General features: G+C 34.3%; 1 protein-coding gene across 1 annotated transcript; it reads right to left on the reverse strand.

The window, feature by feature from the left end:
- Positions 1-7,442: 7,442 nt before the first annotated feature.
- LOC123246593 (protein ZBED8-like) lies at positions 7,443-11,647 on the reverse strand. Its single transcript, XM_044675429.1, is given in 2 exon segments — positions 7,443-8,298; positions 11,613-11,647. Coding segments are annotated over 2 exon segments (891 nt in total).
- Positions 11,648-12,765: the final 1,118 nt, after the last annotated feature.

The raw sequence follows: 12,765 nt of genomic DNA on the forward strand, positions 1-12,765 counted from the left end.
TTATATTACTCTCCTCCCCACCATCCTCTTTCCTATTCTCCTTCTACTTCTCTTTAGCCTGATAGGATTCTATAGCCTAGTGATTCCCAAAGTGGACTCTATTGCCCCCTGGTGGGTACTGCAGCAATAAGGGGGGTGTGTGGTGATGGTCACAGTGCATTTATCTTTCCTATTAATTGTTATTAAGATTTTAAAAAATTAATTTCCAGGGGGCTAAGAAATATTTCTTTCTGGAAAGGGGGCAGTAGGCCAAAAAAGTTTGGGAACCACTGCTATAGCCCAATGAATCTGACTGTTCTTCCCTCTCTGAGTCAATTTCAATGAGAGTAATTTTAAGTATTACCCATCACCACCCTCATCATCCCCTCCACTGTAATATTTTTCCTCCTGTGCCTCTTTATGTAATATAATTTACCCTGTTCCACTTCTCTCTTCCCATTTCTCTTAATGCAATCCTCTTTTTCATTCCTTGATTTCATTTTGCATATCATTCTAAATGGCTTACTACCACACCTTTTGTCTATGTGTACTTCTTCTAATTACTATGATAATGATAAAAATTTTTAAGAATTATAAATATCATCTTTCCATATAGGGATATAAACAGTTTGCCTTTATTGAGGCCCTTAAATTTTTTTCTCTTTCTTATTTACCTTTTTATGCTTCTCTTTAATATTGAATTTGGTCATCACATTTTCTAAGTCTGATATTTTCTTCTGGAATCCTTAGAAATCTTCTATTAAATGGCCATAATTTTCTCTGAAGGAACATAGTCAGTTTTTATGGGTAGGCAATTCTTGGTTGCAAACCCAGTTCCCTTGACTTCTGGAAAATCATATTCTAAGCCTTCTGATCTTTTAGGTTTGAAGCTGCCAGATCCTGTGTAATTCTTACTGGGGCAGGGCTCCATGAAATTTGAATTATTTCTTTTGACTGCTTGCAGTATTTTCTCCTTGGTCTGGAAACTCTTGAACTTGGCTATACCATTCCTGGGAGTTGTTATTTGGGGATTTATTGCAGGAGGTGATCTGTGGATTATTTCAATTTCTATTTTAGCCTCTTGTTCAAGAATATCAGGGCAGCTTTCTTTGATAATTTCTTATAATATGATGTCAAGGATTTTTTTTATCATGACTTTCAGGTAGTCCATTAATTCTTAGAATGTCTTTCCTGGATCTATTTTCCAAGTGAGTTATTTTCTTCAATGAGATATTTAATATTTTCTTCAATTTTTTTCAGTTTTTTGATTTTGTCTTATTGTTTTTTGATGTCTCCTAAAGCCATTAGCTTCTCTTTGCCTAATTTTAATTTTTAAAGAATGAATTTTTTCCAAGATCCTCCCTTTCCATTTGTTCTATTCTACTTTTCATGGACCTCTTTTCTGAATTGAATTTTTTGTCTCTTTTTCCAAATGACCAAGCTCTTATTTTCTTTTTGTATTACTTTCATTTCTTTTCCTCAGTTTTCTTTGACCTGTTTTCTTTGATTTTTAATTTCTTTTTTGAAGTCTTCTAGGGCTTGAAGCCAATTCTCATTTTTCTTTGATGTTTTGCATGTGGTTGCTTGTATCTCACCATCCTCTGTTGACTCTGTACCTTGTTCTTTGTCCCCATAGAAATGTTCTGTGGTTAGATTTTTCTTTCACTGTTTGATCATTTCCCGAGCCTTTTTTTGTTTGTTTTTTGCTTATGGGTTGGGAATTCTGAAAACTGATGATTCTGTCTCCTCTGATGATGGCTTGCAAGACTCAGCACTCTAGCTATTTTGCCCTAGAGCTAGGGATTCACAGCAGCACAGGCTTGAAAAAGCCAAGTGCTATGGACTTCTGGGTATCTCTGAGGGCTGGTGACAGAAGCTTGGGACTTCAAGGGTGTGGGTGTGGGGTGTGGATTGCTCTGTTGTGAGTATAGATTGGGTCCTGGGATCCTGAAGTTTGTCTATGCTGAGGCTCAGAACCTGATGCAGTAAGTGGGGTGTGGTTGGCCAGCATGCATATCCCAGGAAAATTAACTCTTTCTGCCTACCTTTCAAGCTATTTTCTCCAGGAGAGACCCTTATTTCCATTTTGCTGTTGGTTTTTGACATTTGTCATTTTGAGGTCCTTTTTAAAGATTGGTTTGAAAGGATTCTCAGAGTGGTTTCAGCTTTTGCTGCCTCAAAGACACCATTTTGGCTCTGCCCTTTCCCTAGTGATCAGCTCTTAAATGAAATCCTAAAGGAAGAATTTCAAGAATGGCCTAACTATAATCTAAAACTCCCATATCAAAGACAAAAATTGTGACAGCTATGAGAAAAAAGGGTTCAGTTATCAAGGAAAGACAATTATTGCCACATACAACCTTTTAGTTTCTGCTGAAAATGAGAAATCTTAGAATACGATATTCCAAAAATGAATGATCTATGATTACAAATCAAGAACAACTTATCCTTCAAAGCTGAGTATTGTCCTACAAAAGGAAAATCAATCTTTAGTAGAATACAAGGCTTCAAAGTATTCCTGATACACATATCAGAACTGATTAGGAACACTGAAATGCAAATAAAAGAGTGAAGAGAAATATAGAAAAGTAAATTTATCTAGTCATTTGAAATGAGCAAAAGATGAATGAAATGCTATTGTTCTAATATGGGGAGAGAGAAACAAATGTTACTTCAGAATCCTAATAACTTCATGATTAAGGAAATTAAATGACAGAAGACCTGGGGGAAGAGTTTGTTTTATTCCAAGTGTTTTAAGAGAGAAAAGAAAAGAAAAAGTAAAAGGAATACATCATTTTACAAAAAGGTAGAAAGACTATTTCTCCTAACTGGAGTTATCAAGAGGAGTACATAAACATGGAAAAAAGAACTGGGGATGCACATCAAATGAAATTCATTCATCTGACGAAGTGAGGTTGAACACATACACTTATTAACTTTATAAACACACTAAGAGTCAAGTATAGAAATAAATGTAACTTGACAGGGAAGCAGGAAAGAATATGGACAAGGAGCTATGAAGGAGAATAATACTAAGGAGAAACTAGTCGCAAATAAAACAAATTTCAGCTTTGGAGTATGGGTCCTGAAGTACAGAGAAAAGAGTAAAAGGAAGATAAACAAAGAAGAGTAAACTAAAGGGATACCAATCAATTCAGGGCTGAATGAATAAATTGCTATATATGTGTATAGTATTGTATAAAAAATGTAATATGGCATATAGTGTGGCTGGTTGGTGCAGTGGATGTAGTCTTGGCCCTGGAGTTATAAAGTTCAGGAAGTAAACTAAGTTCAAATTAGATGTTTGCTTGCTGGGTGACCCTGGGTAAGATACTTAACCCTGTTTGCCTCAGTTTCCTTATCTATAAAATGAGCTGGAGAAGGAAATGACAAAAAATATTTTAGTATCTTTGCCAAGAAAACCTCAAATTGGATCAGAAAAAATCAGACATGATTAATTGACCAAACAATAATAGCAAAAATGATATACATATGTTATTTTGCTATAAAATATAATAAGATTTTCAGAGAATCTTGGCAAGTTTGTAAAAAATTATTTATTTGTTGAATCAATTTAGAATATTTTTCCATGGTTATATGATTCGTGTTGTTTCCCTCCCCACTCCTGGAGCTAACAAGCAATTCCACTGGATTTTACATGTATCATTGTTCAAAACCTATTTCCATATTATTATTATTATTTGCAATAGAGTGATCATTTAAAGTCAACATTTGGGAAGTTTTATATGAACTGACAGTGAAGTGAGAAGAATCAAAAAGTAACTTATATAATAACATTTTAAAGAAAAACAGCTTTGAAAGATTTAATAACTGCTAAAATATAAACTTGTAATATTTATGTTATATGTTATAATATATATAATGATAACATATCTATATATTATAGCAATATAAATATATAAAAGTAAAAATATAAAAAGACTAAATAACTGATAAAAAACAGTGACTAACAAAGACTTCAGAGAGCCAATTATAAGGCATATTAGCCAATTCTTCACAAAGAGGCAATAGACTCAAGATATAGAGGCATATGTTTTTGGATATGGCCACTGTGTGGATTAGTTTTGCTTAGATATATTTATTTGTTACAAAAGTTTTATTTCTCTCTGGTTTTTAATTAGGGATAAGGTTTTGAAGAGAAGGATTGGATTGAATGGGGGAAAGATAGAATAACAATGATGCCAAAAAAAGAAAAAAATACCTTTGAAACATTTTTTTTTATTTTCAGAAGAGAACAGAAGGACAAACAGGGAAAGTTTATAAGTAACATGTTAAATTTATTATATGTGTTTTTTTTAAATATGAGTCACCTAAGTGGTCATCCCTGCTACTGGGTACAGGGAAAGGGGGAGGTTGCTGAGATCAGTGAACCATTTGAGTTGAGAGCTCTGAACTACAGTATGCCTAGAGCCTGGTCTGGTAACAGGACAGAAAAATGAAGGTTAAAATGCCAAACAAATTAATATTAGAATCAGGCCTTGCAAGGGCCACTGTACTTCTGTCCTGGGTGAAGATAATAATAATATGCCTTTATAGTACCTACTATGTACCAGGCACAAAGATAAGCACTTTATGAATATTATCTCATTTGATCCTTATAACAGTCCTGGGAAGTAGATGCTATAATTATTCCCATTCTATAGATGAGGAAAATGAGAGAGAAGTAAAGTGGCTTGCTTGGCCAAGGTCATACAGGTAGTAAGTTTGTGAGGTGGTATTTAAACTCAGGTGTTCCTGATTCTAACCCAGCACTCTATCCTTGCTGCCTAGGATAACCTCCCTCCTTCCAAAAAAAGAAAAGAAGAAAGCAGTATGCAATCAAGATTGACATGTGCATTTATTATCCCTTTTTTGTGTTTGACTTTGTATATATAGTTTTTTTGGTTTTGTTTTTTGGGTTCTTATCAAGTGAAGAAAAAAGAAGTTACTTTAAAAAATTAAAATTGATCTACATAACCAAATTATAATTTTATCTTTCCATACTTTTGACACAAATGTCCCATATAGTAGGACTAGAAGACTGTGTATGGTAAAGTATAGTCCAAGTTAGCACTATTTCATGTTTAGAAAAAGACTTTAGGAGGGACTTTAGTCATCTTTTGAATGTTTTCCTGATGTCCCACTGGCGCTTTAAACTCAACATTTCAAAAAACCTAGTTCATTTTCCCCCTAAATCTCCTCTATCTTCTTATTTCCTTGATTTGATCTGTGGCACCATCATTCACTCATTCTTCTAGGTTCTGTATTTGACTTCCCTCTTCACTTCTCATAACGAATCAAAGTGGTCCTTTCAGTTCTACCTGAGACATCTTTTGTATCTCTCTCTTTTGTATTCCCTTGCTACAATCCTAGGAAAAAATCCTCTCTACCACTTACATGAACTATGGCAATAACCTACTAGTAGGTTTTCCAGCTTCCTCTCTCTTACTGATTCCAGTCTTCCATCATATTATTGACAGACTAATAATCTGTTTTGTGCATAGATCTGTCCATATCACTTTCTGTTCAAAACTCCCCTGTGGCTTTCTATTACCCATAGAGGCAACTGGGTGTCACAGCGGAGAAAACATTGGAAGACCTGAGTTTAAATCCAGTCTCAGACACTTTACTAGCTGTGTGACTCTGGACAATTCACTTACCATGTATATGCCTTAGTTTCCTCAGTTATAAATTGGGGATATTAATAACACTTACCTCCTAGGGTCATTTTTAGAATATAGACAGAGATAATAGAATAAGAAATAATATTTGTAAAACATTTAACTCAGTGCCTGAAACTTAGTAACTTAACTCAGTGCCATAGAAACATAGTAGGCACTTAATAAATGCTTATTCCCTTCCCTTCCTTTCCCTTCCCTTCCTTTCCATTCCCCATTGAGCAAAGTTCAAATTTCTTTGCCTGACAATTAATCAATTGATATTTTTAAATGACTACTATGTGCCAGACACTGGGATAAGCATTGGAAATGCAAAAAGAGGCAAAGTTTGCCATAGTCTGACACTATACTACCTTAGAAACCTTAACTCAAACCATTCCTTCTTGTATTCAATACAACAGCTAAAGTGCACTACTTTCTAGCCCTCTCTTCACCTTTATTATGCAATCAACTCTCCAATTTATTCACAATATGTTAAGAATTTCTCACTGCCCTTGTTTGCATCTTAAATTCCTGCATATCCTTTAAAAAAAACCTCTTACCTTTCATTTTAGAATCAATACTTTGTATTGGTTCTAAGGCAGAAGAGCAGTAAGGACTGGGCAATGAGGATTAAGGGAATTGCCCAGGGTCACACAGGTGGGAAGTGTCTAAAGCAGTGGTTCCCAAATTTTTTTGGCCTACTGCCCCCTTTCCAGAAAAAATATTACTTAGTGCCCCCTGGAAATTAATTTTTAAAAATTCTAATAGCAATTAATAGGAAAGATATATGTATTAATGTTTCTACCTTTTTCATAAAATATAGTAAAGAAAGGTGTAAATTAGAAATATTGAACTTTGAAATTATGAAACTATTTATTGAACTCAGAATAGAATGTAAAACAAAAAAAGTTAAAACATTCAAAATCATCTTAATGAGAAGGATGAACCTCGTGTGCTGCTACTAATTTAGTAATCTTAGGCTCTATTTTGTCAGCAGTAATCTTAAATCATCACGATTGACTATTTGCAAGTAATTTCTTTTTTTTGTTAATAAATTGGTTACTACACTGAATCCACATTCCACTAAATATGATGAAGGAAATGCAATTAAGAACTTTTGAATTACAGCCCATATTTCAGGATAAGCCATAGGGATCTCCTTTTGCAGCCAGAATTGTTGGTGGCCACTTTTGAACTTAAATTTCAATTCATTTGTAGTTACTTCCATCAGTTCTTCTTGTAACTGTGGAGATTCTTTGGTGTTTGCACTTGAAAAAAGGATTCAAAATCCAATCAGGTATGTTCATTTTCAAAATATCATCAAATTATTGATTAAAATCTGAATGGAGAGCATCCAAGTGCTCACAATAAGAAAGAATGTCTTCATCTTTATTTTCTGCTCCTGATAAATTTGAGAACTGGCTGAATTCCCCTCGTACAAAGTTTTGTTTGTACAAAAGAAGTTTTGTCACAAATGCAGAAATAACAGATTTTGTTTTTATTAAATTCCCTTCATCACCTTGAAGCTGAAAATTGCTTTCATTAAATTTTTGAAACAAGTCTGTCAAGTAAGTGATGTCACTTTTGGATTGAATTAAATTGGATCGTAAAGCATCATTTTGATCTTTCAAGAACTCCAGCACCGAGTTAAACAGTTTATAAAACCTATCTAAACAGGCACCCTTTGACAACCAATAAACTTCTGTATAAAGCAGCAAATGATTAAATACTTCATCGTTTTCAATACAAAGCTCTGTCATTCAATTATTTGCTTCTGATTGTGTTGATAGCTTTAATTACATATTATAATGAATTATGTAGGCGTGCGCTTAAATTTTTGGCAACTAGATGTTGACAATGGATGATACAGTGTACTGTGAATGCATTCAGCACCTCCTTTTTTAAATATGCAAGAAAACCTCTGTAGTGCCCTGCCATCTCTGGAGCACTATCTGTGGCTACTGATAAGATATGACTCAGAGGTATTTCTTTTTCTTTAAAAAACTCATCCAATGCATGAAATATTGATTCTCCTTTAGTATCAGTTTGCAAATATTTTGCAAATAATAATTCTTTGTAAATTTGTTCCTCCTTTGTGAACCACACATATGCTAAAAGTAAAGCTTCATTTCCTGGCAAAGTTGACTCATCAAGTTGAATAGAAAACCGAAGTGTTTTTAAATATCCACACAATGAATCTTCAATATCTTGAGCCATTTCATCAATTCTTCTTTGCACTGTATTATTGCTCAATGAAATTTTCTTGATAATATCAGATGCTGGCTTGTGTAGTACAGTACGTATTACTTCACTTATAGCCTCTATAATTAGTTCTTCACCAATAGTATGAGGTTTTCCCGATTTGGCAATCATTAATGAAATATTTTAAGAAGAAAGCAAGCCATCACCATCTTGTGTGGTTGCGCTTGAAAAGAGTTTTGCCAATGTCAGTTGTTTGATAAATTTTTCTTTTAATGTTCAAAAATAAGATAAATCTTTATCTTTTTTATCACCATGAATTTTAGTCAAATGTTCTTCTAGTCTGGAAGGTTTCATAGCTTCGTTTGATAAAACTTTCTGGCAAATCAGGCACATTGGTAATGTATTGTTTACAGGTGACTCAATAAAGCCATATTTCAAATATTTGATATCATGTTGTCTACAATACATTTTTTCTTTGGTTGAGCCATTATTATCTGTAGAAAGAAAAATAAAATTTTTATGGAGGTCTTTTTAATAATATTTTTAGTAATTTTTTGAAATATTTTTGTAAAAAACAAACTAAAATAAATACTGATGAAATAAATGAACATGATTATTATTAATTGTGTGCATATAATTCTTACAAAATAAATAAATAATACTCACCAATTATAGTCGCACAATTTGTTAGTTAACTTTAACTTGTCACAATATTACAACAATCTAAACCTTTGTTTGAGTTATATTACGAGTAATAATTGCAGTAAATCTCCTGATTCATAGCGTGCTCCAAAATCTGCTGGTAGTAATGCCAGTAGCCAGTACTACCACTGTCATTCCTGGTAGTTACCCACAGCAATGCTCATAGTGCTCACAGGTTTTGGAATGGCAATTCAGTGGCACCACATGAACAATGGCAGTGCGAGATTGCACATACCTCAATGCAAGTGAGGGAGTATGTGGAACGGAGCCAATGGCCCAGTACTTTGTTCAAAGAAAAATTAAGCGCTATGAGTAGAATACAATTTTTCTAAATCTTCTCTTCTTTCTTTTATACTATCACCACCCCCTTACAGTTATTCACTACCCCCAAATGCACCTGTGGCCATCACCGCCTCCCTGGATCACTGCAGCACCCACCAGGGGGCGGTGGCACCCACTTTGGGAGTCACTGGTCTAAAGTCATATTTGAACCCAGATGTCTCTCTAAACCTGGCTCTCATTCCACTGAGCCATCTCAATGCCACACTACAGATTCTTTAAAACTAAACTTACATGCCATCTCTTCCATGAAAAGTTCCTTTATTTGTCTATGTTAACAACCTTTCATCAAATCCTCACATAGTAGTTTCTCTTCCAACTCTCTATTGCAATTAACATATAATATTGAAATTATTAATTACCTGTGTTTCTACCTAATCCCCCTACTAGACAGTAAGCTCCCTGATGGCAGAAGTTATATTTTATCCTTATTCTGCCACTTATTTATTATGTGTATGAACTTAAACCAGATTTTTCACCAATCTGGACCTTAATTTCCTTATCTATAAAATGAGGAAGTTGGGTTAGATGACTTCAAAGGTCTCCTTCAGCTCTAAATCTATGATTGTTTATTATTGTCTATTCTCTTCGAACAGGGAGCACAGTGCTGCCCACAGTAGATATTGAATGAATGATAATAGTTCTTTTCATCTAACTGTATAAATCCATGTAACAGCATGAGAGAGCGAGAGACATTAAGCTTTCCTGGCATAGAGGTTGGAATAAGATATCCTTAATTTTAGTCTGTGCTCCACTACTTTCTACATGTGTGGTATTAAATGAGTCATTTTGCTATGATGAACCTCAGTTTCTTTATCTGAAAGGTGAAGACTTTCAAAGAGTGAATCAAGTTAATAAAGTGGAAAGATAGAGAGGTAAAAGAATAGACTTCTGAGCTACGTCAAAAGGAGGCTTAACTCTCTACACTGTCACTTTTTGTCAAACAGATTTCACTGACCAAAGAGAGATTGATATTTTCTCTCCACTGTCATTAACTGCTGAGAAGGACAGAAGAGGAGGAGACAAAAGATACTTCTCTAAAAGAATAAAAGTATGCAAAAAACAGAGTATCAGGAAAGCATCCCGTGTGAGCAGCACCAGGAGAACTTTGTACAGTTACAACAATAATGTATGACTATCAACTGTGAATGACTTAACTATTATCAACAGATCCAGGACAATTTCAAGGGACTCATGCCAAAAAAAAAAAAAAAAAAAAAAAAAAAAAGACATCCATGGCCATAGAAGGAACTGGCAGAGTTCAAATGCATATTGAAACATACCATTCTTCACTTTATTTCCTCTATGAATTTTTCTCTAATATAAATGATATGGGTCTTTTTTCACAACATGACAAACAGGAAAATATATATTACATAAACAAATATAAATGCAACCTATATCATATTACCTGTCTTCTTGGGGAGGGGGAAAGGGTTAAGGCAGGGGAAAGAATGAAATGTAGATTTTTGGACATAGCTCATATGAGGATTTGTTTCTTTTGAATAATCATATTTATTATATATTTATTACAAATCATATGTATTATATTATCACATGTTACATGTATACATGTTTATATATATACATATATTTCATGCATAAGGAATAGAGAAAAGAATAATTTGGAAGGGTTGCAGAGTATATAGGATGACAGCAAAGTACAAAAAAAAGAAAAAAGAAGAGAAAAGAAAAAAGAAAAGAAAAGAAAAGAAAAGAAAAAAGGAAAGAAAAGAAAGAAAAAAGTATCCCAGCTTAGATGTCTCTTATAGGGGCTTATGACCTATAGTGCTAGTAGGAATAGTTGTCCATGACCTTAAGCCCAATGAACCTGGGAAATCGTAGTTTGTAGCAGCCCCTATCCTGGGGAAGTACCAATGAACTAGAAATGAGATAGGTTAAAGGGAATGAATGAAGAAAGACAGACAGGCAGACAGAGAGTCAGAGAGACAAAGACAGAGAAGAGAGAAAGAGGAGAGGTAAAAAGAGACAGACAGAGAAGGGAAGGGAGAGAGATAGAATTAATTGAGCAAGGGGCTGTATTAGTATATACAGACTACAAATTAATATAATAAATACAAAGTGTTTAAATGCAAGGTCATTTGGGAGAGAAGAAACTAAATTGGGGGACTTGGGAAAGGCTTCTTAAAGAAATAGAATAAGGAGGGAGCTTATTTTAGATGTGAGGAACAAGTACAAATGTACAAAGATGGGAAATAGGATATCATGTGTAAGGAACAGAGAAAAGAATAATTTGGAAGGGTTACAGAGTATATAGGATGACAACAAAGTACAATGAGGCTGGAAAGACAGGCAGGAGACACATAGTGAGGGGCTTTACAAGCTGAACAGAGGAGTTTCTATTTAAACTTAGAAGCAATAGGGAGCCATTGGAATTCAGTCTCCCTTTTTCTGCCTTCCTCAAAACGTAGCTAAAATGATGGTGAACATTTCCTTACCAGTCTCAACTTAATCAGGGCTTTCATGCTCCTGACATTTTTACTGGACCATAGTATTCTTTTGTATTAATCATAGAGGCACTAAGTTATTTTCATCTTTCTTTTATTTGCGTGTGTGTGTGTGTGTGTGTGTTTTAATGCTCAAAAACCAAACTCTGAATCAGGTGATAAGTTCTTTATGCAACCACATTGGTTTCTTTAGAGAGCTGACCCTTTCCCTCTCCTTTATAATTATCTGCTTGTTTTTTTCAAGATGTTAGTTTATTGACACCTACATTTCTTTTTGTTAAATGCTTTGGAATCCATTCTCCCCAAATGTAAAATAAATATCTGACTTTACCCCATATTCTTTTGTACTCTATTAGAACTCTATGCTGGAATGGTCGTTTGCCCCAAAAGGAATCTGCTTTTTTAACTTTAGCAACTAGCTTTTGTCACTTAGGTCCAGAAAAGCAGCCTCCTTGTCTCTTCCTCCATTTTTTTGACAGATGAAATCCTCATTAAATTCATATACAATGCTTCCCTATCATATCTTTTACCAGTCCTGTTCCTTTTCATACATATATTGATCCCAAACCACAATCAAGTCACGAATCATATCCCACAAAATTTTGGTGATACTTTTGAGGTCAGATTTCTGCCCCCTCCCCAATTAGGATCTTTAGCTCACTGTTGGTCATGTATTGTCAAATGTCAAAAATAAATACTTAAAATCATTATATTGTTTTCTTCTTGGCTACTTTCTCCTGAGAACTGTCCTTTCTGAACCTACTTTTGCTATGATACCAAACTTTGAAGATCTGTGGAAAGTTTCTTTCTGTCCCTTTTCCTTAGTTTAAAATTTGTTGAATAGATTTGTAATGTTATACATCAATATGTTTTTATTGACCCCTATTCGTCCCTGGCCAAGGCCCATCCCTCTTACATTTGAAGCCAGTGTTTTGAAATCTAAATTCTATTCTCTTGTAGCATTTTTGTAGCCAACTGTTTACTTCACAAATCTGATTTTCTTTACTGTGTCCCTTAGCTTCAATCAGCATTAGTGATGAAAAACACCTGTTCCCCTAAAGTTTTCCCCGGGATTTCATAGTCATAAATGATATTTTCTAAGTTCTTTCTGGCATCATTCATCTGTACATGAATTGACAGAAATGGGTTGTAGTGATTAGGTTTTATAAGTCTTGGAAGGCTCCATGTCAAATTCCATAAACATACCCAAGACAGCAAAACCTCTTTTGTTTCTTACTAGATTAAAAAGTCACTGTCTTTGTACCCTTCACAAAGAATAACCAGTTATCACTACTTGTTTATTCTCTTCTTCTAGGGACAAAACAGGAATACAGCCACCAGAGGCAACACAAATCATTATACCTACCAAGACATGATACTAAACACTTACTGATGGATGAACATTATTATATTGC

Source organism: Gracilinanus agilis, chromosome 4 (genome assembly GCF_016433145.1).
Source record: "Gracilinanus agilis isolate LMUSP501 chromosome 4, AgileGrace, whole genome shotgun sequence".
Taxonomy (NCBI): Eukaryota; Metazoa; Chordata; class Mammalia; order Didelphimorphia; family Didelphidae; genus Gracilinanus; species Gracilinanus agilis.